Source organism: Artemia franciscana, chromosome 21 (assembly GCF_032884065.1).
Source record: "Artemia franciscana chromosome 21, ASM3288406v1, whole genome shotgun sequence".
Lineage (NCBI taxonomy): Eukaryota > Metazoa > Arthropoda > Branchiopoda > Anostraca > Artemiidae > Artemia > Artemia franciscana.
Window position 1 is genome coordinate 32,579,185 of NC_088883.1, and position 25,140 is coordinate 32,604,324.

The 25,140-nt window shown below is 36.1% G+C and overlaps 1 protein-coding gene across 6 annotated transcripts in view; it reads right to left on the reverse strand.

Moving 5' to 3' along the window:
- The window catches only part of LOC136040925 (dnaJ homolog subfamily C member 7-like), a 102,178-nt gene that overhangs the window by 38,744 nt on the left and 38,294 nt on the right, over positions 1-25,140 (reverse strand). For 2 of the 6 annotated variants that reach the window (XM_065725349.1, XM_065725350.1), the window contains exon 3: positions 8,858-8,946. In XM_065725349.1, the coding sequence (XP_065581421.1) occupies positions 8,858-8,946 (89 nt within the window). Of the gene's footprint in view, positions 1-8,857; positions 8,947-17,102; positions 19,062-25,140 lie in introns of all 6 variants that reach the window. The other 4 variants (XM_065725346.1, XM_065725347.1, XM_065725345.1 and 1 more) reach the window with 4 other exon arrangements.

The window sequence follows — 25,140 nt, forward strand, 5'->3', positions numbered from 1 at the left end:
GAGACTCTTAAATTGAACCTCGTTACCACCAGCCTTGTTAACCGCCTCATGATACCTATTTTAATACAAACAGATATCTGGATCTCTTTAACGAAGATTTCTCTAAAATAAGAGTGATGGTATCCATCAACAAGTTTTCTTTTGCATCAATGAAAGGCTATGACAAGAAATGGCAGAAAAACAACTTGCAACGAATTACTACTGCAGTTGAAGCGACGATTCTCTTACAAAACCTCTCAAGTATTCCAGCTCGGGAGCTGTTTTGGTTGCTCCGGAGTTTAAGCGGCGAGTCTAGTGCTGACAAAGATTTAGCACGTTACACGGGTTCATCATGCATTCATATATGCCTGCTGAAGGAGATCTTGAAATAATTTCCGTCAGCTGAGAGTCTTTAGGTATATTTCGCAACAGAAAGAGCAACCACTGTCACTAATCTTGGTTCACCATTATTGCATTATGTCCAGTCCTATCTTCCCTATCAAACCAATATTCAGAAATTCCGTTTTGCCTCTTACTCCCTCTGATTTAAAAAGAGAACAGGCTTTAATATGCATTCAGAAAGCCAAGTTACTGACTAGCATATTAATGCTAGTATATGTTAACTAATAAAACCAACAGAAACTATTTTTGAAGCTCTTTCTTTCTTAGGACTTGACATCTGTACAGTGTCGTCAATGAAAGCAAAATTAGGGAAGAAGGGAGACATATCTGACTTTTTGAAACTTTCAATCACACAAAAGACCAAACCCTTAAATAGGTATTTTGCAAAATACAGGAGAGAAGGGGACAAACATCTTGAGAGAGAGGGCATATAACCCCCCTCCCCCAACTTGACGCCACTACATGTTAAAACTTTGAAGATAAAACCATAATTTCTTTTTGATGAAAAACATTTTTTCTAAATAATATAGAACGTCGCACTTCTTTATTTTTGTCTCCTACTAGAAAGATTGCCCTCCCTTGAGAATAAGCCTGTCTAAACCGAGACATCGGTAGGATACCCGTATTGCAGGAATATCCCCAATAGAGAACACTGCAGTAGTATCGCCTCGACAATTTTAAACTGGCCTATAGAAACTACTCTTTTCTTCTTCACCGTTAATCACGAAAAAGTTTAACGGTGATCCCCCTCAGGGCAAGGTGCATGTGCACATTACGCAATAGGGGATGTTTTCTCAGAGATGCAGGTGCTTGTTACCTAATAGGTTTGTTTACTTTTGGTTGTCACGTAATAGAGTTGCTTACTTCAGGATTTCTTGGGTTCTTTGGCAATTGAGTTTGCTTTCTTCAAGATGCAGGTGTATGTTACCTAATAGGGGGGTTCGTTTTCTTCGTGGTTTCTTTGGTTGTTACTCAATTGGGGGGTTTGTTTAATTCATGATCTCTTTGGTGGTTACGTAATAGAGAATGTTTCTTGAAGATATAACGTTTTTTAAGACAGTTTTCTCCATGACGTTTCAAGACATCTCAAGACTTTTAAGGACATTCTTCTTCAAGATGTTTTTTCAAGGCGTTTTTAAGACATTTTTCATCAAGACGTTTCAAAACATCTCAAGACGTTTTTAAGCCATTTTTCTTTAAGACGTTTTTTCAAGAAATTTTAAGACATTTTTCTTCAAGACGTTTCAAGAACTTTCTAGACGTTTTTAAGACCTTATTCTCAGACATTCTTCATCAAGACTTCTTTAATTGTTACGTAATAGGGAAATGTTTTTTTTTTAAAGCTTATAAAGGAAAAAAATATAAGCAAAACGAACAATAAATTAAAAAAAGGTGGGAACCCTAGCAAGCATTTCCAGAGGGGGTGTTGATATTACAGATATATTTAAGCCATATTAAGAGGTATTTCTGTGAGGTCTTAATGAAATGCATCGTTTCTATTGCTCTATTTAAACACCTGCAAGAAAAAGAAACATTTTTACATTCGGTTATTTGTGAGAGGTTTTAAATAAAACTGCTATGTTTCTTTGAGCTAAGACTATGCATATTTCATGCTACCGTGACAATATGTGGCTAAACAGCCAAACAACCAATTTGGAGGGGGAGGGTTGTTATTAGAGATAAAGTTTTATTTCCACTTTACCAAGTTTTAGAAGTTTATTTCCGATTTTAATGTGTCAACGTAAGACGACTGTTTTGATACCTGAAATTCAGCTTTTTCCATTTAACATATTAAACTTTTGAAGTTCAAACGTTAACCGTTTATTTTGTAGGACTACCTGCACCTTTGAAAACGAATGCGCCACCATATGGCATTGCTGCCACTGAAACTGGACACTACATATGCGTATAGTTTTTCAATTCTAAATCAATTGACTATCTCATAATTTTCACACAATACCTTTTTAGTCTTCTTTTGGCTAAAATTGTTGTTTTGAACCACGAAATAGCTGAAAACGCCACTTTGCTGTAGGGAAGTCTTTTTGGCTAAATAAATATCAATGTTAAGCGTTTTTTGCAGGTCTACCTGTGCCTTTAGAAATGAATGCACCACCGTATGGCATTACTGCCTCTGAAACTGCACGCTCAATACGCGTATATTTTTTTGATAATTCTAAATCAATTGACTATATCACAATTTTCACACAACAGCTTTTTAGCCTTCTTTTGGCTAGAATTGTTGTTTTGCACCACAAAATGGCTGAAAGCACCGCTTTCCTGAGGGACAATCTTTCAGGCTAAAATAAATATCAATACTAACCACTTTAATAGGACTACCTGCGCCAGTAGAAACGCATACACCACTGTATGGCATTACTGCCTCTGAAACTGGAAGCTCAATATGCTAATAATTTTTCGTTAAAACTAAATCAAATAACTATTTCAGAATTTTCAGACAAAAACTCTTTGGCCTTCTTTTGGCTATAATTGTTTTGTTACACCAGAAATCGGCTGAAGAGGTCTGTGTTTCCTGTGGGACAGTATTTTTGGCAAACATAAATGTCAATGTTAACTGTTTATTTTGTAGGACTACATACATCTTTAGAAACAAATCCGCCACCGTGCGGTATTACTGCCTCTGAAACTGAAGGCTCAATATGTGCATAGATTTTCGAAAATTCTAAATCAATTAACTACCTCAGAATTTTCAAACAATAGCTTTTTGGCCTTCTTTGGGGCAGAATTGTTGTTTTGCACCATAAAATGACTGACAACCCCGCTTTGCTGTGGAACAGTCTTTTTGACTAAAATAAATGTTGGACAATCTTCTTGGCTACAATAAATACCTATGTAAACCGTTTATTTTGTAGGACTACCTGCACCTTTAGAAACGAATGCACTACCGTTCGGCATTACAGCATCTAAAACTGGAGGTTCAATATGCGCCTAGTTTTCGATAATTCTAAATCAATTAACTATCTGAGAATTTTTACGCATTAGATTTTTGGCCTGCTTTTGGATAGAATTATTGTTTTGCACCACAAAATGGTTGAAAACGCTGCTCTGCTGTGGGACAGTCTTTTTGGCCAAAATAAATGTCTATGTTAACCGTTATTTTGTAGGACTATCTGCACTTCTAGAAACCAATAGGCCATTGTACAGCAATACTGCCTCTAAAACTAGAAGCTCAATATGCGTATAGGTTTTTGATAGTTTTGAATTAATTGAATATCTCAAAATTTTCACACACAAGCTTTTTGGCCTTCGTTTGGCCACAATTGTTGTTATGCACCACAAAATGGCTGGAAATGCCACTTTGCTGTGGGACAGTAAAGTGGCTGTCCTTTTTGGCAAAAATAAATGTATATACTAACTGTTTATTTTGTACGACTGCCAGTATCTTTACTACCTCTGAAACTCGAGACTCAATATGCGGATTGTTTTTCGATAATTCTAAATAAATTACCTATCTCAGTATTTTCACACGATAGCTTTTTGGGTCATTTTTTGGCTAGAATCGTTATTTTGCACCACAAAATGGCTTAAAACGCCACTTTCCTGTGGGCCACTCTTTTTTGGCTAGAATAAATGTATGTTAACGTTTATTTTTTTGGACTACCTGAAGCCTCAATATGCTTATAGTTTTTCGAATAAATTTCGAATAAACCATCTCAGAATTTTCAGACAAGGCCAATGTATGTCGATTTTTTTTTCATGAAACTTATTGTACTTTAATTTTATCTTCATGAGAGTTGTTTTACGTTGGGTTTTTCTTCGTGAAACTTGTTGCATATTGATGTTTTTCTTCGTAAAACTTGTTCTATGTTTTCTTTTTGTCTTCGTGAAACTACTTCAATGTTGAGTTTTTGTTCATGAAACATGTTTTATGTTGATTATGTCTTCGTGAAACCTATTGCATGCTAATTTTTTCATCGTAAAACTTGTACTTTTAGTCTTTCATGGCGAAACTTGTTGTATGTTGATTTTTTCTTTCGTGATCTTGATATTTTCTTCGTGAAAAATGTTGCATGTTGGTTTTTTGTTCGTGAAACTTGTTGAATGTTGATTTTTTTTCTTCGCGAAACTTAATCTATCTTGATTTTACTTTTCTTCGTGAAAAATGATGCCTGTTGGTTGTGTTTAAAAAATGTCTTGAAGAAAACATTACCTATTATGTAACAACCAAAGAAATCATGAAGAAAATAAACCCCCCTGTTCCGTGACATACACCTACATTCATTTGCTTGAGTAAACAATACCCTATTATGTAACATACACCTGCGTTTTGAAGAAAACAAACTCTATTACATTGCAACCAAAGAAATCCCGAAGAACCCTTATTATGTAACAACCAAAAGTAAACAAAGCCTATTACGTAACAAGCACCTCCATCTCTTAGAAAACATCCCCTATTACGTAACATGCACCCTGCACCTTGCCCTGGGGGGGATCTCCGTTAAACTTCTTCGTGATTAACGGTGAAGAAGAAAAGTGTAGCGCCTATGGGCCGGTTTAAAACTATTGATGGGATATTACTCACTACAAGCTATAAAAAAGAGGCCAGTACTGTAAAAAAAGAGAAGAATCTCATACAAACTGTCCATATGCCAAGACACCAGTTAGGATGGATACTCAGTACATAAAGACCCAGCAGAGGTTAAACTAGGATTCGTTATAAATACAAAAAAACATAGCCTGGCTTAATTTTTTCCACATTCTGATAGTTAACTAGGTTTCTAAAAAAAAATAATACTAGGCTTCAAAGCATGAAAAAGTGGCTTTAATGACAAATTCACATAAGTAGAGACAAAAAGAGAATTTACCGAACCTGGACAATCCCTGCCAATTTTCTATTTAAAGGAAGTACATTAATGGATATACAGGGTTTGGTCCAGTTTTAGAGGGATTGCAGGAATAACTTGAAGCAAAAAGCTTAAATAAAAACAGACAAGAAGGAAATTTCAAACAAATCTCTGCTGTTACAGCGAATGATACGATAATTACCGAATTAAACGAAGGATCAATAATTTTTTTTAGTATAATTGTTTGAGGAGTTTAGATTTTCATCGCTGTTTATTGACAGAATGCCTTTGTGAACCATATCAACCAATCAACTGTTTCATTATTCATCACCAAGCAATCTTTCGTCCAAACAAATCTACCGAGCTGCATGAACTTCAGCTAAAGCCAACATGCTAACAATCTTTTGATAAAACCAGCGTTCTTGACCTTTTACACACAGATAGTCCCTTGCTTAAATACTCAATAGCACGGGTATATCCAAAGATGCAAATTAAGCATTTGTTTTTAGTTTTTATGGCACTTGGTATTAACCAAGTGACATATAGCGATCGCAAATTCTGTCTGTCGGTCTATCCCGGTTTTGCTACTTTAGGCACTTCCAGGTAAGCTAGGACGACGAAATTTGGCAGGCGTATCAGGGACCGGACCAAATTAAATCAGAAATAGTCGTTTCCCGATTTGACCATCTAGGGGGGGGAGTGGGGGGCCGGTTAATTTGGGAAAAAGAAAAAATAGTCTTTTAAACTTACGAACGGGTGATGGGATCTTAATGAAATTTGATGTTTGGAAGGATATTGTGTCTCAGAGCTCTTATTTTAAATCCGACCGGATCCGGTGACACTGGGGGGAGTTGGAGGGGGAAACCTAAAATATTGGAAAACGCATAGAGTGGATGGATCGGGATGAAACTTGGTGGGAAAAACAAGCGGAAGTCCTAGATACGTTATTGACATAAACGGAACGGATCTGCTCTGTTTGTGGGAGATGGGGGGGGGGAAGGTTAATCCTGAAAAATTAGAAAAATGAGGTACTTCTAACTTAAGAAAGAGAGATCGGATCTTAATGAAATTTGAAGTTTGAAAGGATATCGTGCCTCAGAGCTTTTATTTCAAATCCTGACTGGATCCGGTGACATTGGGGGGAATTGAGGGGGGACCTAAAATCTTGGAAAACGCTTAGAGTGGAGGGATCGGGATGAGACTTGGTGGGAAAAATAAGCACAAGTCCTAGATACATGATTGACATAACCGGAACGGATCCGCTCTCTTTGGGGGAGTTGGGAAGGGGAGGGTTAATTCTGAAAAATTAGAAAAATGAGGTATTTTTAACTTACGAAGGAATGATCGGACCTTAATAAAATTTGATATTTGGAAGGATACCATGTCACAGGGCTCTTATATTAGATCCCGACCGGATCTGGTGAAGGGGACGTTGGGGGGGGGGGGGACCTAAAATCTTGGAAAATGCTTAGAGCGGAGGGATCGGGATGAAACTTGCTGGAAAAAATAAGCACAAGTCCTAGATACGTTATTGACATAACCGGGACGGAACGGCTCTCTTTGGGGGAGTTGGGGGGGGGGGTAATTCTGAAAAATTAGAAAAATGAGGTATTTTTAACTTACGAAGAAGTGATCAGATCTTAATGAAATTTGATGTTTGGAAGGATATCATGTCTCAGAGCTCTTATTTTAAATCCCGACTGGATCTGGTGACACTGGGGGGAACCTAAAATCTTGGAAAACGGTTAGAGTGGATGGATTGGGATGAAACTTGGTGGGAAAAATAAGCACAAGTCCTAGATGTGTGATTGACATAACAGGAACGGATCCGCTCTCTTTGGGGGGTTGGGGGGAGGAGAGTTAATTCTGAAAAATTAGAAAAATGAGGTATTTTTAACTTACGAAGAAGTGATCGGATCTTAATGAAATTTGATGTTTGGAAGGATATCATGTCTCAGAGCTCTTATGTTAAATCCCGACCGGATCCGGCGAAGGGGAAGTTGGGGGGGGGGGAACCTAAAATCATGGAAAATACTTAAGAGTGGATGGATGAGGATGAAACTTGGTGGGGAAAAATCACAAGTCCTAGATACGTGACTGACATAACCGAAATGGATCTGCTCTGTTTGGGGGGGGAGGAGCTTTAATTCTAACAAATTAAAAAAATGAGGTATTTTTAACTTACGAAAGAATGATCGTATCTTAATGAAATTTTATATTTAGAAGGACCTCGACACTCAGATCTCTTATTTTAAATCCTGACTGGATCCAATGCCATTAGGGGAGGGGGCCGGAAATCTTGGAAAACGCTTAAAGCGGAGAGATCAGGATGAAACTTGGTGGAAAGAATAAGTACAAGTCAAAGATAGGTCACTGACATAACCGGACCGGATCCGTTCTCTTTGGTCGAGTGGGGGGGGGGGAGTATTTCGGAAAAATTAGAAAAAATGAGGTATTTGTAACTTACGAACGGGTAATAAGATCTTAATGAAATTTGATATCTAGAAGGATCTTGAGCTTTTAGAACTCTCAATTTAAATCCGGACCAGATCCGGTCACATTGAAGGGAGTTGGAGGGAGAAGCCGGAATTCTTGGAAAACGTGAAATTCAAGGTATCTTACGAATGGGTGATCGGATCTTAATGAAACTTGATATATAGAAGAATCTTACGTCTCAGATGCTCTATTTCCAATTCGAATCGGATCCGGGGACATAGATGGTTGAACGGCGGAAACAGAAATTTTGGAAACCGGAAATCTTGGAAAACGCTTATAGTTGAGAGATCGGGATGAAACTAGATGGGAAGAGTAAGCACAAGTTATACATGCGAGATTGACATAATTGGTAGGGATCCGTTCTCTTTGGGGGAGCTGGGGGTTGCTAATTTCCAAAAATTAGAAAAATTGAGGTACTTTTAACTTGAGAACGGGTGACCGGATCTTAATGAAATTTGATATTTAGAAGGAACTCGTGTCTCAGAGCTCTTATTTCAAATCCCGACCAGACCTGTTGACGTTGGGGGGAGTTGGAGGGGGAAACCGGAAATCTTGGAAAACGCTTATAAATGTCGTAGATACGTGATTTATGTAACCGGACTGGAGCCGCTCTCTTTTTTGGAGTTAGGTGGTGGGGTTCAGTGCTTTGGCGAGTTTGGTGCTTCTGGACGTGCTAAGACGATGAAAATTGGTAGACGTGTCAGGGAGCTGCACAAATTGACTTGATAAAGACTTTTCCCTGATTCGACCATCTGGAGGGCTGAAGGGAGAGGAAAAAATAGAAAAATTGAGTTATTTTTAACTTACGGGTGGGCGATCAGATCTTAATGAATTTTGATATTTAGACGGACCTCGTGACTCAAAGCTGTTATTTTAAATCCCGACCGGCATTAAGCCTCTGATTTTCCTTTTAAATCAATCTATTGATTCTTAGAATTTTTCAAGAGCTCATACCATATGTGCTCTTGGCTCTTCCGACCTCCTCACAAGTGCCATATGGGCTCTTAGCTCTTGTTTTCTTTTGACAAGTAACAGACTCAATCTTGGATCTCTTTCACCCCAGAATTGTCAACCGCCACATAATATCTATTTCAATATAAACTAAAATTTCTGGGTCTCCTAAGCAAATATGTCTCCGCAAGCTTTACATAAATATGCAAAAAAAAGAGTTTACATACCAATGGCTTTGGCGTAACAGCCAAGAGCCCTTCTATAATCCTTCTGCTTGTAGTATTTATTTCCTTCATCCTTCTTATCCTCTGCGAGCCTGAAATGAGCAAAAAACTAAATTAGGTATTTTTTAATAGCTGAACTTCAGATCGGTCAACCATCAGAATTATAAGGTCAATGTAAACAGAAGTCAGACGCATTCCCAAGAATTTGTTTTCAGGTATATATATATATATATATATATATATATATATATATATATATATATATATATATATATATATATATATATATATATATATATATATATATATATATATACTAAAAAACCTTTTTTTTTCACTGAAAGTAACGAGCGACACCAAAACTTAAAACGAACAGAAGTTGTTCCGTGTATGAAAAGGGCTGTCCCTTCTCAACGCCCCGCCCTTTACGCTAAAGATTGTCAGTTTGTCACAACTCTATTTTTCAAAAGTAATTAGCGTAAACAGCGGAGTGTTGAGGAGGGGAAAGCCCCTTCCATATACGGAATAATTCTTCATCGTTTTAAGTTCTAATAACGCTCCTTACTTTCAGTTAAAAAGAAACTTGTTTTTTTTAATTTAATTTCTTAACGTTTTTCAACTAATGAACGTTCGAATTTGGCTCACCGTACATGAGAAACTAAAACGGAATTTGCACATTAATTTTGGCAAAGTTTCCCCTTGTGTAAAATTTCCTCAGGAAACCTCAGCTCTAGAAACTACTCTACTAATATGAAAATCTCACCGTATAAAATCAATTTTATTTATTATATGTATTAGGGGGGATGTCCTCTCATACAGTTCTGGGAAATCTGGTTCCCCCTTCCATAGAAAATTCCTTCTCCTTACGGAAAATCCCTCCATGTAAAGTTCTTCCTACAAAAAATACCTCCCCATCAGAAAAATTCCCCCTAAACAATTTCATTCTAGCTGATAATTATTACCCCAGGCAAGTTTCTTGTGATCAATTCCGGCGGAAATTTTTTTCTTAGCCCATTTTTATTTTAAAAAGACTTTAGTTTCTGATTGTTTTTAAAATCATGCTGGCATTCCCCCTCCGATAAAAATCCTTCTCATTAACACCACCCACCTCCTATTAGAAAAGTGTTCCCGTAAAAAATTCCCTCTGGAGAATTTATCCAGTGGAAAACTCCCCCATGGAGAACTTTTCCCGTGGAAAATCTCCCCCTACTGAAGATACTATAGACAATTCCAACCTGGTAAATATTTCCCCCGAACAATTCCCCTTAATATCTCGAGAAGTAAAATTGAGTCAGAAAAGAGAAAGTAAGACAAATAAAACTAATTTTGTATAGGAATTTTGGCCAATTCTCCAATTTTTTCTTGGAAAATTCATACGGATACGCTCAATCCGATGGTTTGGTTTTCATTTAGATTACTTGACTTTTGAGAGGTGTTTTCCCCTTTTTTCAAAAATCAGGCAAACATTCTCAGGCTCGTAGCTTTTAATGCGAAACACTAAACGTAATTATATCTCATATATTTGGAATCAACATAACAAACCGATTCTCTTGATATATCTAGTACTATCATTGATATCAGTGATATCAATGGCATTTGGATAGCGAATTCTTGTTTAAAAAAAAATCATTTTCAGGGAAAATTTCGCGAATTGCATATCATACATTTCGTGTATTTTGATATCACCCAAAAAACAGCTGATTGGAAAAAAAGTCCCAAGAATAGTAATAGGAAAGTCAGAAGAAAAATAAGGAAGGAAAAAGCTGAGAGAAAAAAAAAGTCCGAAAAAGGAAAACCAAGGACTCAAAAGAAAGCGAATCGTACAGAAGCACCGCGATTATACAATATATTTTTCCTTAGTAAAATCAGATTTTTTCCCTTGGTAGCTTTGGTCCAAAGTTCTATGGTTTGCCAAAATTACAAAATCAATGCACCCCTTTAAGACTTATTGTCGCTTGAATAAAAACGACCACCCGAAACATTAGGAAATCGTTACATGCTGTTTTTAAACCTTTATTCACTCCTAAAAGTATTATGCCGAAACTCAGTAGGTCTGATATAACAACTGAAAAGATCAACATTTCTGAAAATATAATGCTGAGTAGCTTTGACATCGAATTCGGGTGATTATCGAAAGTCTATATTTTAAAATTTATATATTTGCTGCAAAATAAAATCGAAAGGAATATAATCTAATCAATGAATCAGCAATTGGACGCGATTCTAATGAATTTGTAAGGTTGTGTCCAACAACTATCCCCATTTTTCCAGACCCATTTTACCAATAAAATAAGGGTTTTCTTACGTCAGCTGTCTGCCAGGTGAATATCTATGTTGACTATCTTAAAATCCTTAACCCTTGACAAATTAAGGGCTTTCTTACGACAGCCCGTCTATCAGAACTGCCAGGTAACTATCTATGTTGATCATCTTGAGACAATTAAGCCTTAACAAATTAAGGGTTTTCTTACGTCAGCCCGTCTATCAGGTCTGCTGAGTAGATATCTATATTGGACATTTTGAGACCCTTAACCCTTAACAAATTAAGGGTTTTCTTACGTCAGCCCGTCTATCAGGTCTGCCAGGTAAATATCTATGTTGAACATCTTGAGACCATTAACCCTTAACAAATTAAGGGCTTTCTTACGTCAACCCGTCTATCAGGTCTGCCAGGTAAATATCTATGTTGAACATCTTGAGACCCTTAACCCTTAACAAATTAAGGGTTTTCTTACGTCAGCCCGTCTATCAGGTTTGTCAGGTGAATATCTACATTGAGCATCTTGAGACCCTTGACCCTTAACAAATTAAGGGTTTTCTTACGTCAGTCAGTCTCTCATGTCTACCAAGTAAATGTCGATGGTGAACATCTTGAGAACCTTACCCGTAACAAACTAAGTGTTTTCTTACGTCAGCCCTTCTATCAGGTTTGCCAAGTAAATATCAATGTTAAACATCTTGGGACCCTTAACCCGTAACAAAATAAGGGTTTTCTTACATCAGCCGGTCTATTAGGCCCTTAACACTTAACAAATTAACGGTTTTCTTATGTCAGCCCGTCTATCAGGTCTGCCAAGTAAATATCTATGTTGAACTTTTTAAGATCCTCAACTCTTAACAAACTAAGGCTTTTCTTACGTCAGCTCGTCTTAACAGGTCTGCCAAGTAAATATCAATGCTGTACATCTTGAGATCCTTTACCCTTAACAAATTAAAGATTTTCTTACGTTTGCCAGTCTATCAAGTCTGCCAAGTAAATATATATGTTGAACATCTTAAGAACCTTGACTTTTAACAAATTAAAGGGTTTCTTACATCAGCCCGTCTATCATGTCTGCAAAGTAAATATCTATGTTGAACATCTTAAGACCCTTAACCCTTAACAAATTAAGGGTTTTCTTACGTTTGCCCGTCTATCAGGTCTACCAAGTAAAAATCCATGTTGAACATCTTGAGAACCTTGACTCTTAACAAATTAAGGGTTTTTTACGTCAGCTCGTCTTAACAGGTCTGCCAAGTAAATATTAATGTTGAACATCTTTTAGCCTTAAGAGATCCTAATTGAGATCCTTTAGCCTTAACAAATTAAAGATTTTCTTACGTTTGCCAGTCTATCAAGTCTGCCAAGTAAATATATATGTTGAACATCTTGAGGACCTTGACTTTTAACAAATTAAAGGGTTTCTTACGTCAGCCAGTCTATCATATTTGCAAAGTAAATATCTATCTTGAACATCTTAAGACCCTTAACCCTTAACAAATTAAGGGTTTTCTTACGTTTGCCCGTCTATCAGGTCTACCAAGTAAAAATCCATGTTGAACATCTTGAGAACCCTGACTCTTAACAAATCAAGGGTTTTTTACGTCAGCCCGTCTATCAGGTCTACCAAGTAAATATCCATGTTCAACATCTTGAGACCCTTAAACCTTAAGAAATAAAGGATTTTCTCAAGTCAGCCCGTCTATCATGTCTGCCAAGCAAATATCTATGTTGAACATCTTGAGACCCTTAACCCTTAACATATTAAGGGTTTTCTTACGTCAGCCTGTCTATCAGGTCTGCCAGGTAAATATCTATGTTGAACGTCTTGAGAAGTGGGAAGTGAGTTCGTATTTTCTTAATGCTTTGCTCGGGGAAGTTTCGTTGATGATATCATATCAGTTTGGAATTAAGATGAAAATGAAAGGGATTTCGAGACCATCTTAATACTCACAATAGATACCTGTAATTCAGTGTGTGAACAGAAAAGAAAACTAAGTTCCTAAATGTGTTGATTATGCGTTGTATCACAGCTTGTATCACATAGCATGATTTCACACTTAAGAGAAAACCAACAGAGAACAATAAATATCATCGTTTTAAGCCTAACACTTTTACAAAGATTAAAAAAGAGGAGTCGTGATATCCTCTTGTGGATAGGATCCTTAATAATCGGTCAAAGCTATAAATTCAAATGCAATTAGATTTATTAATTACATACATACTTTCCGGGAATGTGTTACCCTGTCTCTTTCGTTAATAATGTAATTGCTCATAGGTTAGACAGACATCCTTCTGGACTGAAGAGTCTCAGAAGTTTCTAAAGAAACCCTCAAACATGGTCATCTTCCCTTACATTTCAAAAATTGCTAGAAAACTAAAAATATTTGTTATTATAATTTACCCATCATAAAAATTATTTTAACTTACCCGTCATTTAAAAAGTAACTCAAGAGTTCGGAATCTCCTTTAACTCTGGTAAAAATTTAAAATGCACTAGATATAGTTATTTCCTTTCAGGAGGCCTTTAACAGTTCTCTATGATATTCCAGTGCCTCTCTAGCAGTGGAAAAAAGAGGAAGCATCAGTGCTACCCATGCAAAATCTGATTTCCCTTATTGTTCAAGCCAGTCTACTGTAAGTTTTCTGCATAAAGTTTTCGGCCATGGCAATTCTAACGTACTTCTTATTTCGATTCGACACCATTTTCAGGGGATTTAAGATTATTTGTCTAGAATTCCACAAATTTGTTTTGGAATAACATTTTACTATTAAAACTAATCGAGATAATAGTTACCATTCCTGAAAAAAATATTATTTTTTTCTATTAGCCAGTTTTTTTTTTTTTTTATGCGTTTTTTAATTTTTGGCTATGGGCCGTGATTTTTTCTCTACTATGTTCCAGCAGACGGCGTAACCATGATAAGGTCCTGGTCTGACTATTTGTCAAAGAGGGAAATATCAAACACGGTACGGTTCCAGAAACTACTGCATCGATTGAACACACAAAAACTTAGAAAAACGTGTAAAACTGTACAAGGAAGGCATAATAAAACCCAAAATTCTGAATATAGGTCGATATCTTTAGACTCAAACTTGAGCAGCTGCGTTTTTGGCAATCCTAACCACTCTATGCTTTTTGAGCAAATAGTTCTGACTAAATACAACCTGGAAACTAAACAATTAGTCCGTGAAGCATTTGAAATGAAATGAAACTTAAATAATAATACATTCCTAAATAGAAATCTGGACGAGTATACACCTAACTCTATAATGAAAATGGATTTAATACAATATAACTAAATTACAAGTCAGAGAAAATGAACAAATATCCCCAAAAAAATACAAGGCAAGCTGCCAAATAAAGCAAGCATTTTTTTTGGTTCATCGGTATTGCATAGAAGAGTTTTGAATGAGCTAGAATGTAACTTGAGTGATTGAGTTAAATATCTTTTTTATTATTTGCCTCATAAGTCGCAGAAGACGGCTATTAGTCATACAGCTGAAATATCCACGTTTTATTTTAATCAGTGTCTTTGGAAAATTCCTCATTAACTTCTTATTCTTCGTTTGCTCTAATTGGATTAAACTTGTGAGACAGGAAGAGAAGACCAAGGGAGGTTCCCTTGGTCTAGTGAATAACTACATAATACAAAAAAAAATCAATATATGGCGCCACAATATCTGAAAAAGAAATTGTTTTTTCTCCGATTGGCTTGAAAGTTGCAATGCATGTAAACAAGGACAAGGAAACCATAATCAAGACAAAAAATATAAAAGAAACTGTTGTATCGATTCACGATACTTGAAATAGTATTGTATTTTTCTTCGAGCGGGTAGCAACTTACTGATCATTTAAACCGAACAAAACGGACCTAAAAAGACAAAAAAAAATATAAAAAAAACGAGTTGCAACGGATCTTTTCACTCCAATACGAGTTTAAAATAATTTTTCCCGATCGGCTTACAACTTGCAGGGTATGTAGACTGGACGATGGGATCTCAATGAAAAAAAAATTGGTTTTACGGCATAAAAAGTGACTAAAAAAGTTCAGTTTTTATTTAAGCTTGAAATTTATAGGAATGCAGACAAGCCCAATGGAACCTCAATGAAGAAATAAATTTTGGAAACAAATTTGGTTGTATTGACTCGTGACATGCGATTATTTTTTTAAACAATAAAACAGAATCATTTTTTATGTAACCTAGATAGGCATTTATTTCAAAAGGTTATACTTTTTTATGACAACAAAACGATTATAATAAAATAGATATCCACTTAATAAAATAGTGGATGAAGATATATACATATTCAAAGTTGTCTGTAGGATGGGATTCAAGATGGCTGCAGCCTCATAGAAGACCAAAATTCATGTATATTTAAATCCTTATGACTGCAAATCCATAACTAATCACAAACACTTTGACTGAATATTTAAATGTTTCCTAAAATGCAGTTCTTAAACAGATGGGCAAAAAAACTTCCCAAAAATTCAAAAATTAAGGCATAATAAACTATGTCAATCGAAATGAAGCACAAATTAATTAAAAAGTTTCCCCAAAAAAAATTCAGACAAAAAGTAAATAGCGATATTAGAACCTAGAACGAGTTGAATAAAGTATATGGTAGTTCAGACTTAAACAAACAGAAATTACTACGAATGCATAAATATAACCTAAAATGAACTAATCAAATCAATTAGCAAGTCAGGCTGAAAACGAAAAGAAATTACCACAAACAAAAGTGGGGCAACCATCCCTTTAAACCCTCTAAGGTCTAGAGTGTCATTTAGGACTTACCGAAAAAACAATATAATTTAAACACTTTTTCATACATCATTACAGGATTTAAAAGCGAAACATGGCTCAACCTCCAGGAATTTTTTTCTTTTATATCCCATTATCTATCAAACAGGATTGCAACCTGGAGAAGAAAACACTAGATTTTAGTGTCGTTTTTTTAGTTGATTTAGTTATTTTCCTCAATAATTTAGTGATTTATGAGCTGATGTAATGATTTTTTTAAGGTAATATAAAAAAAAACACTAGAAATAGTGATAAATCCCTAAGACTGGCAACTCTGCTATTCAATGATAAATCTAGTTTCATTAGTATGATATGCAGTAAATTTTCATCAGTGCGTTCTTCCTTGTAAACACATTCCTTTCGAATAAATAGAAAACAATCATGAATAATTGATCGATAACTGTATCAACGAACTAAACAGATTCCTTTAAAATTACCAATTTTATTTCCAAAAATTTATTTAGGCATAATTCTTTCCTTTTGCATTAAATAAAACAAAAAGAAAATTTTAATATAGTGAAATAGATTGAATTTAAGAATATTATTGCTTAAATTTTTTTTTTTCATTAGAATTGTGATTTTCTTCTTTGTCCATTGATGTTTTGACAAACATAAACCGTAGTGTTAGAAATGCATATTGTCTTTAGTGAAATGTAAATATCTTTGACCTTATTATTTGGGGGGGGGGGCTATAACTTGACTCTTATTTGTGGTAACTCTTACATATGAATCTTTAATAACTTGAAATTTTACTTGATTGTTGTTAATATTACAAGAAATAATAGTAATAATAATAAAACACTGTTTGGAATATAAACTTTTTTTTGTGAAGCACAAATGATATTCTAGGCTTTCGTTTTCTTTGAAAAACCTTTTTCGGAAAGTTTGATTTAATTCATTAAAAGAAAGTAGCAAAGGTTTGCTATTGACAGAGATGAGTATACTTGCTTCTCGGGGCCGAAGTGTACGTAACGAGGAACTCTTGTTCTCCCTCTCCGGAATGTCACGCTTTCACCTTACCCCCTCCGCCCATACTTTCCCACAATTTCCTTATAATTTGCCGGTTTTCGTCAATTTGACAAATTTACCCCTTTCCGCTTGAGAAAAAATATGGCATGTGAACTTGACTACAAGTTAGTTTTAACAAACTCTGTGGGTTATTTTTGGACATAGTAAAGTTACCTTAAATTCCACGCTTCAGATTTTGAGCATTTTCTTGGAGAAGAAGCTGGATCCATTTCCTCAGAAAGATCATTCAACAAATCCAAAACCCTTTTACTCGTGTGGCAGGAATCAGTAAATGTCGGTGTTGTTTCACGACTAGACGACTGACTCTTTCGAAAAGCGGAACGACTGGGCATAGCATATGACTTTGAACGTTGCATAGACTCTGGTGTAACTCCAGTTGCAGTAGTTGGAGCTACGGACGAAGCACGCCGGGAAGAGGCTGAGGAGAAGGAAGACCCCCCGTTTCTATTCCCTATATTTTCAGATTCAACATGAATCGGGATGACTCGAACATGAGGAGTGTCAATAATTTCAATAGGAATCACACGCACTCGTGACACATTTGGACTTTTTACAGTGTCGTTTTTTATCTCTTCTTCAACTTTGGAAGCAGAATTTTTTGAAAGACGAGGTGGTACAGGGGGGCTGTTTTTGCTCATTCGGGGTGGCACAGGAGGGCAGTCAACCTTTTCCTTACTATGGAATTCCTTAATGCCTTCCTGCGAACTTTCTCCTTCTCTTGGAGGTGTTTTTAATCGCGTCTTTTGTCTGCCTTGGGTATGAAAAACTTGACTAGATTTTGGTCTGTTCAAATTTAAGTTTTCAGGTCCTTTAAGAAACAAGCCATGATTAGTTGGGCACTTTTTTTCACTTTTTTCTTCTTGTAAATTTTTCTGTCTTGAGAAAATAAATTTACTTTCGGTTTTAAAAGAGGGTTTACTCATATTTGTGGCAGTAGATGAGTCTTTTCTATGTTTTGAATCTTGAGAAGTTTTAGTAAATACACTAGGACTTGCATACATGGAATTCGGTCTATCACTAGGTCTATCACGGCTCAACTTTGATTCAGTGGGTTTAGAACTTATATTAACAGAGAAACTAGGAGAATTTGCAGAAATATCATCACGAAACGATGTGTTTTTCCGTTCTAAAAGAGGTTCACCAACCATGGAATGTGGTCGAGCTGCACTGCGATCTCTATGAAGAACTTTGCTGCCTATTTCGGCACGCCCAAAACTACCCCTGTTATTTGACTGGCGCTCAAACAGAGATGAGTTAAAACCATTAGTATTCATTGAGTTGCTATCCGGCTCGGATAAATCCTGCTTTAACGCTGCCGAGCCTGAAGACTGCCTAGAATATTGCGGATTATTTTTGTATGATGTTGAAGTCGTACCTATTTGACTTTTCGGACAGGCATTTGGAGAACCAGGAACAAGAATAGTGGCACTAACAGCGTCTTCGGTTTTTGATTTTTTAGGTAAGCGTAAAGTAAATGATACATTGGGCGACTCTGGTGCTGCAGGAGGTGAGCACGACCCACTTGCAACAGAAATAATCTTGATCTTTTTAGTTGTATCACTGTTTTGAGCTATTTTTACGTTAAGAGTGTCTGTATCTGTAATACTCAATCTTCTATCACTCATTCTCTGACTCAAATACGATTCAGTCATCCTAATTGTCTCAAAAGACATAGGTCTTGGCACTCTATGAAATTCAGATAATATATTCCTATGACTTGGATTATTTACTCGAATTGAACACTTCACATAAGATCTATAGACAGTTTGTTCACCAGGAAAAACTTGCTGTGAAACACTATTCAAGCGATCTTTTAGAATCGTTCTTGCTGTGAAACTGGCAGAGTTGTCTAAAAGTTTTTGAATTCGACTTCTATAGCTTAATCCCTGTTCTCGGCTCGCCGGTTCGTTGATGAGCATCGTAGAGGTCATCACAGTAAAAACAAACACGGAATTTATCCTCCAGAAATAGATTTACTGTTTTATACTCTGCGTTTTTGGAGTAAGTTTCACCTACTTCGAGACCAATTTGATAGAAAACAGCTAAAAATAACTTGCGTAGGATGAGTCTCCAAGCAAGATACAGATGTAATGTTTCTGTTAAAACTATTTTCTATCGAAGAAATAGAACTTTGACAAAATTAGTAGCCTACTATTAGTGCTATTTATTTGACTATTTACTAAATGTGCTATTATTTTTGACTGTTTTCAAATAGTTGGTACTATTTGACGCTATTAGTACTATTGCATTGAAAAAGTACACATTTTCAAGTGTTTCTTCTTTTTTTCACGATAGAACACGGAAAATGTTCACACTTAATGATGAAGTTAAAAAAAAAAAGATCCTTTCACATTTGGGGATTTATGTTTATTCTTATGAAATTTTAATAGAGTTAAGAGTCAACTGTTTCACTGATAAAATCTCTTGAGATTTAAAACCGGAGTTAATCTAAGTGGCACAAATGGCTTCAAAAGCCAACAGCAGTTTCAGAGGACCGGTTAAATATATTCCCTCTTTTTTCTTTTTTTAAGTTGCAGGTCCGTAAAATTAGTTAGGAGCTAAAACTTACATATTAATAAAATTTGAAGATGGAAAATAGACAAAACAATATAATTTTGGACTTGACCCAATATTAACTTTTGTCGAAGACAAAATCAAAAGACATATTTCTAGAATGGTTTGAAATGCACGGGTTCAACGACATTCGCTGTTTTATAATTTTAATTTTATTTTTTTTAATAATACAAGAAATTATAATTTTCTATAATTATAATTTTTTTTAAATACGCGGCCAATCTGCATGAAATTACGGTATCGGAAATTTCACCATCTCCAGATTTTTCAGGTCTCCCTGAACTTCCCTAAGAGAAAATTGGGATTTCTAACCCCTCGTCCGTAAAAGCACGAAATACAAATCGCTAATTTTCGCTAGCTTCAATTTTTGATGATATAGGGTTTGCAGCCCTTGAAATGGTTTGCCTCAATCTATTGTAACTGCTTAAGATATCCAACTTTAAGATAGCCAAACCAAAATTTTATGAGAAAGAAATCAATACTTAGCTTATTTCAAATTTTGGTGATGAGTTTTTTTGCTTTTCGTGTTAATTCGATAAATTATGCCTTTTTTATAACCGCTGTAAATAGTGCAACGAGCTCTGAAATAGACTTTTGATGACTAAGTAGTTATAAAAATATTTTTAATAACAATAGATGCATCCAAAATATTTGACTTTTTAAAGAGATTCTAAATCTGTTAATTTTACTCAGTTTAAAGTTACACACCAAAGAAAAGAGCCTGAAAAATTTGCCCAATTCTTGGAACAGGGGGCAAATAACCCTGAAAATGAAAGTCATCTTAATAAAAATAACAACATCAAATTCAGAATATTACAGAATACCTTTTCAAGGTTTCATACTCCAATCTGCAAATATGTGAGATTTTTTTTTTCGAGAAGAATAATCACGGATACGTGTTTATTTGTTTGATTATTGTTAATTTTTTTCACATAGGGCCAATGGTTCTACAATATTGGTAAAGTGCTAATTCGAATGCAAATTGAAAATTCTAGTGGTCTTTTTAAGTAGTAAAGGAGATTGAGTAACAACAATGTTGCATTTTTAGCTATTTTGTCACATAAACGTCAATTTTGACCCAAAGAGATCCAGAAAGCTATCAAGTGAATATTCTGACAATATCAATAAATTCAAAACTGTAGAAAAACTGCATACTGAGCTTCCCAGTTTCAGAGACAGTATTGCCATTCAGTGGCACGTTCGTTCCTGAAGATACACGCGGTTGGCTGTTACCTAAAAGCAATATTTCATAAGCCCCACATCAGCCACCTCACTAAAGCGCGAACCTACTCTGCTTCAGAAGCTAACTTTATGCTATACTAGTCAGATACGTGACCCACAAACCAGAATAAGGTGATGAAGGTAAATGCCATCCAGATAAAACACCTCAGAAAAATTGAAAGCGTCATATGGGGTGCCTGGAAGTTCACCAGTCCTTCAAATTACCACCCTTCAAGAATAACGTGTCAAGTGTGGTATAAGTGAGCTAGATACGATGCAAAGAGGAGTGAGCTAGTGGGTGTGTTTATATGTCAGAAAAAAAGCGACGTGGTGGAAACATCCAAGTGTGGTGCGAAGAAAAGGTGCAGTTAACTATCATAGCAAATTATACGTGCTTACTGCACAGTTATTGCGACAAGTATTATTATTATTGTTATAGAAATGAGCAGATTTATTATATTTTCGTTTGTCATAATAGCTGTTGGCGACCTAACATCAGTCAGAGGCAACGCACCATTGTTGGCTTAGTAAAGAGTCATGTGCATTCAATGGATTATTTTTCTTTTTCTCGAGGATTTTAATAGGTGGCCATAAAAAAAAAAAATTACAGAACGGCTTATTCAACTCGAAATCTAGTGGTCTTCTGAAAAATTGGAAGTGATTAAAGAGCAACCAGTCCCTTCTGATACCCTCTTTTGCTGGGCCAAAGAACTCTTCTCTGAATGCTTTGAAACTTAAATACGTAATTTCTTGGATCAAGGAAGTCCTCATCAGCAAAAAATGATTTTGTTTGGACCCCAAAAACTCGTGTCAGAAAACAAAATTTGGATTGGCTTGAAATTTACACCTGAAACTCCTTGGGTCAAAGGGATCCCAGTTAACAAAAGAAGAATAAATCAAGTTATTGGGATAAAAAAAAAGGTTAAAAAGGACCAAAAACAATTTTCTGGACAAGCTTTGTACCGACTAGCCTGAAAATTCCAAGGATTGTTGACAGTGCTAACAAAGATCAAATACTTGTGTTTGGAAGCGGTGGTAGGGGGTCTGAAATGTACCAAAAGCTTTATTTTTATCAGCTTCCCTGACACTCATGGTATATCGGCTAAAAAGAGCCTAAAATAACAAAAACGACAGCCAGTAAGAGCCTCAACAATGGGCTCTAAAAATAGACATCACTTTTTGCTTAGACACACAACAGCTTCAGCACAGCACGAACTTGAAAACGGGTTCCCATGGGGTAAAGATGACCAAAACCATAGAAGACTAAATAAAATACACTGTGCGTTCGTAAGATTAAAGATCACCACAATCATCCATCCCATATTTTATAGGAAAATACTACTACAGCGGTCAATCACTTAACAGACTATCATTTTGATGAACGTATTATACAACAAACAGCTTGATAAGGATGGCAGTTGATTTTACTTCTGAAAACGATCGAGTAATTTCTGTTCATTGGGGTGTCCATGGCTTAAGGTCTTAAGGATATAAGTTTCTAGTCGAGCAGAAAAACATGTAACAATTTCTGAGTCCCCAGTTTTGGAGAGACCATGCCCCAAACTGAATCTACTTTCTCCCTTTGGCCAACAGACTTCCGGTTTTAAATTTCAACCACTAAGAAAAAAGCTTACTATTTCTTTTTCAGTCCCTGTTTTCAGGCAAACCAAGGTTCCTTTTTGTTGGAAATTGGGGTCCCCTTGTATTAGGACTTAAGTTTCAAGTCAATCGAAAGAGGTTTTGACCAGTTTAGCGAGTTCATATCCCCACTTCTTTGTGTCCATGAGGATTTTCTCGGCCCAATATCTTAAACTTGCAAGTTCTAAGCCATTCAGAAGAAAAAAAGTTATTGTCCTTTTATAGAACCTTTTTTGCGGAAGCAACTTTTTTTCTGTTCTTCTTGTGTATAGGATGTAATAATTTTAGGAGAATAATTTGTGAAGTTGCTGATTGTGTCTTAGGGAAGAAAATTAGGAATACAGCTAGGAATATCAGTCAAAAGACTTTATAATTAATAGAGAGGAGAAGGGGCCTGTACAAGAATTATCTGAGTGATAGATCACATGAAAATAAGAGGAACGTAAAGAAAGTGGAGAAAGCATTAAAATGTGAACTAAGGAGGGGGGAGTGGAGGTCATGGTTAAGATTGCCGCATTTCGTAAAGTACGCTGTAAAAAGTGTGGTTCTATCGCCCTTTCTAGGGCTATGATGAGAGAAAGGTTGAGATGGCTAGGTCACATTTTTCGGATGAAGAATAACAGATCGTTAAAGATTGTCTATTACGGCCAACTGTCTAGGGCTAAACAGTGGTTAGGGTGGGAATATGTCGTAAAGAAAAACTTAAGGGAAATAGGAACTTCCTGGGAAGGTGTAAAGAGGGAAGCTTTGAATAGATTAGGATTGGGGAGGAGCGTGCGTAGCTGTGTTGGCCTTAGGCGGCTTGGTGCTGCGGTGAGTTGTTATTAGCAGTAGTAGTTATGTTTAGGTATCCCCTTGGCCAAAGGATCTCAGGATATAAGTTTCAAATCAATCTAAAAAAATTTGAGTATTTTGGCATCGCATTTTGAAAAGTAGATATCCATAAACTAAACTACTTATTTTTTAATTGTAGGGTCCCATTGGCCCCAGAATTCGCGGTTTTCCAAGCCACCTAGAAGCTTTTTTCACCTCTTTGTCAGGTCCCGCTTTAGAATTAATAACCGCAATAAGAAAACCCTAAAGAAATATCACCTGTAAAACATAAGTTGAAGCACAAAGAATTAATCATGCTTTGCTATTACTTCAGGCAATGTCTCTAAAATAATACACGAGTTGAATCATCAGTGACATAATCATGTCATACTTAATGATTCCAGAGCATCAATAACAACCTGTCAAAAATTCCAAACACGACTCCTTTTCTGAAGTCTAAGGGAAAATCAAAGAGTCCAGAATTCACATGCCAATCCCAGAACAGCTAATCTAATTAATAAATTCAATTACACGTTTGTTGCAGCAATATTTGTAGTTAAGTTCTCGTCTAAAGAACTAAAACGTTGGAGAAAAATTGAAATTTCAGCTAATCTTTGGGTCTTCGACAGACCGTAGTTTTATGCAGAAATCTTAGAAGACTTGAAGTCATCCTGATTCCACCCTGTTGACACCCTTAAATGTAAAGGTATTGTATTCCATCATTTCGCTATAAGGTTTTATTACCCCACCCCTTAGAAGATAAAAATACCTTTTTGGGTATTTTCATTTAAAAAAAATCCCCACCAGATTCTGAAATATAGCTTCTTTGTATCTTCGTTATAAAAATAAACTAAAAAAGAAATCTTGCCCGATATTTACATCTTTTGATGGAATAATTACCCAGCTTTTAGAACCCTTACTTAGCTTTAGAATCCTACAGTCCAGGCGCTAGCTGGCTTAGATGTTCTATAGATCGGGGAATCTCTTACTTTTGAAACCTTAAGGCCTGCAAACGTCCTGGATGAAGAAAAAGAAGCAGTTAAATATTTATGAAGGGAAGTCTTATGAACTGTAGTTGTGTGCCTTAATTCAAACGCTTGCGTGGAATTCTGTACGGAAAACAGGCGGGGCAAAAAAAATTACGTTCATAAAAATCCGTCCCATATGTCCATAGCCTCAAAGCTCTTGCCCAATAAGTGGCAAGCAAATACGTGTACTTTCATGCAAAGGTAGGAGAATTAGCGTACGCTGATGCAAATCATCATTTTCTTATGCCATTCACCGAAAATATTTGCTCCAAAATTTCATGCTCGAAGAAAAAAACATGCCCATTTTCTGCTGAAAGGTTGAATGAGGGGGTTAGCGACAGAGGGACTACGAGTACGCTGATACTTCCAATATAACGGAATAAAAATTCTTGCGTGATGCCTGCTCAAAAAACACCCCCCTCCCTGGTTTCCTTCTAAGCCATTGAAGGTGAAATGAGGGGGGAGAGGTGTTTGAGAGTCCAATAGCTTTGGTCCTCCAATCACACAGATTGGAAACTATTGCATTAATCCTGTTCAAACAAGGAACGGAAAAGCCTATCTTTCCTCTTAACAATTGCGGTCACGTGAGAGGTCACAACTTGGGCCTATGGCTCCAGGATTCATAGGCCCAAGTTGGCTCTCAAATCACACAGATTGCTAATTCTTGAGTGATCGTTGTTCAAGTAATGTACACAATCGCCAACTTTCTGATACCCACCGAGGTAGTCCATACCATGGAATAAATTCGCTATTGTGCCAACTTGGGACTTGAAGCATTTATGGATCGTGTCAGCAAAATTACATATCTTCCACTAAAATTAGTTTTTGCCCTGACTCAGAGCTTAGCCCGATTTTGTGGTCTGCATGTAACTGAACCACCGTGTAACTGTACCACAAGCAACTGAACCCCTGTAACT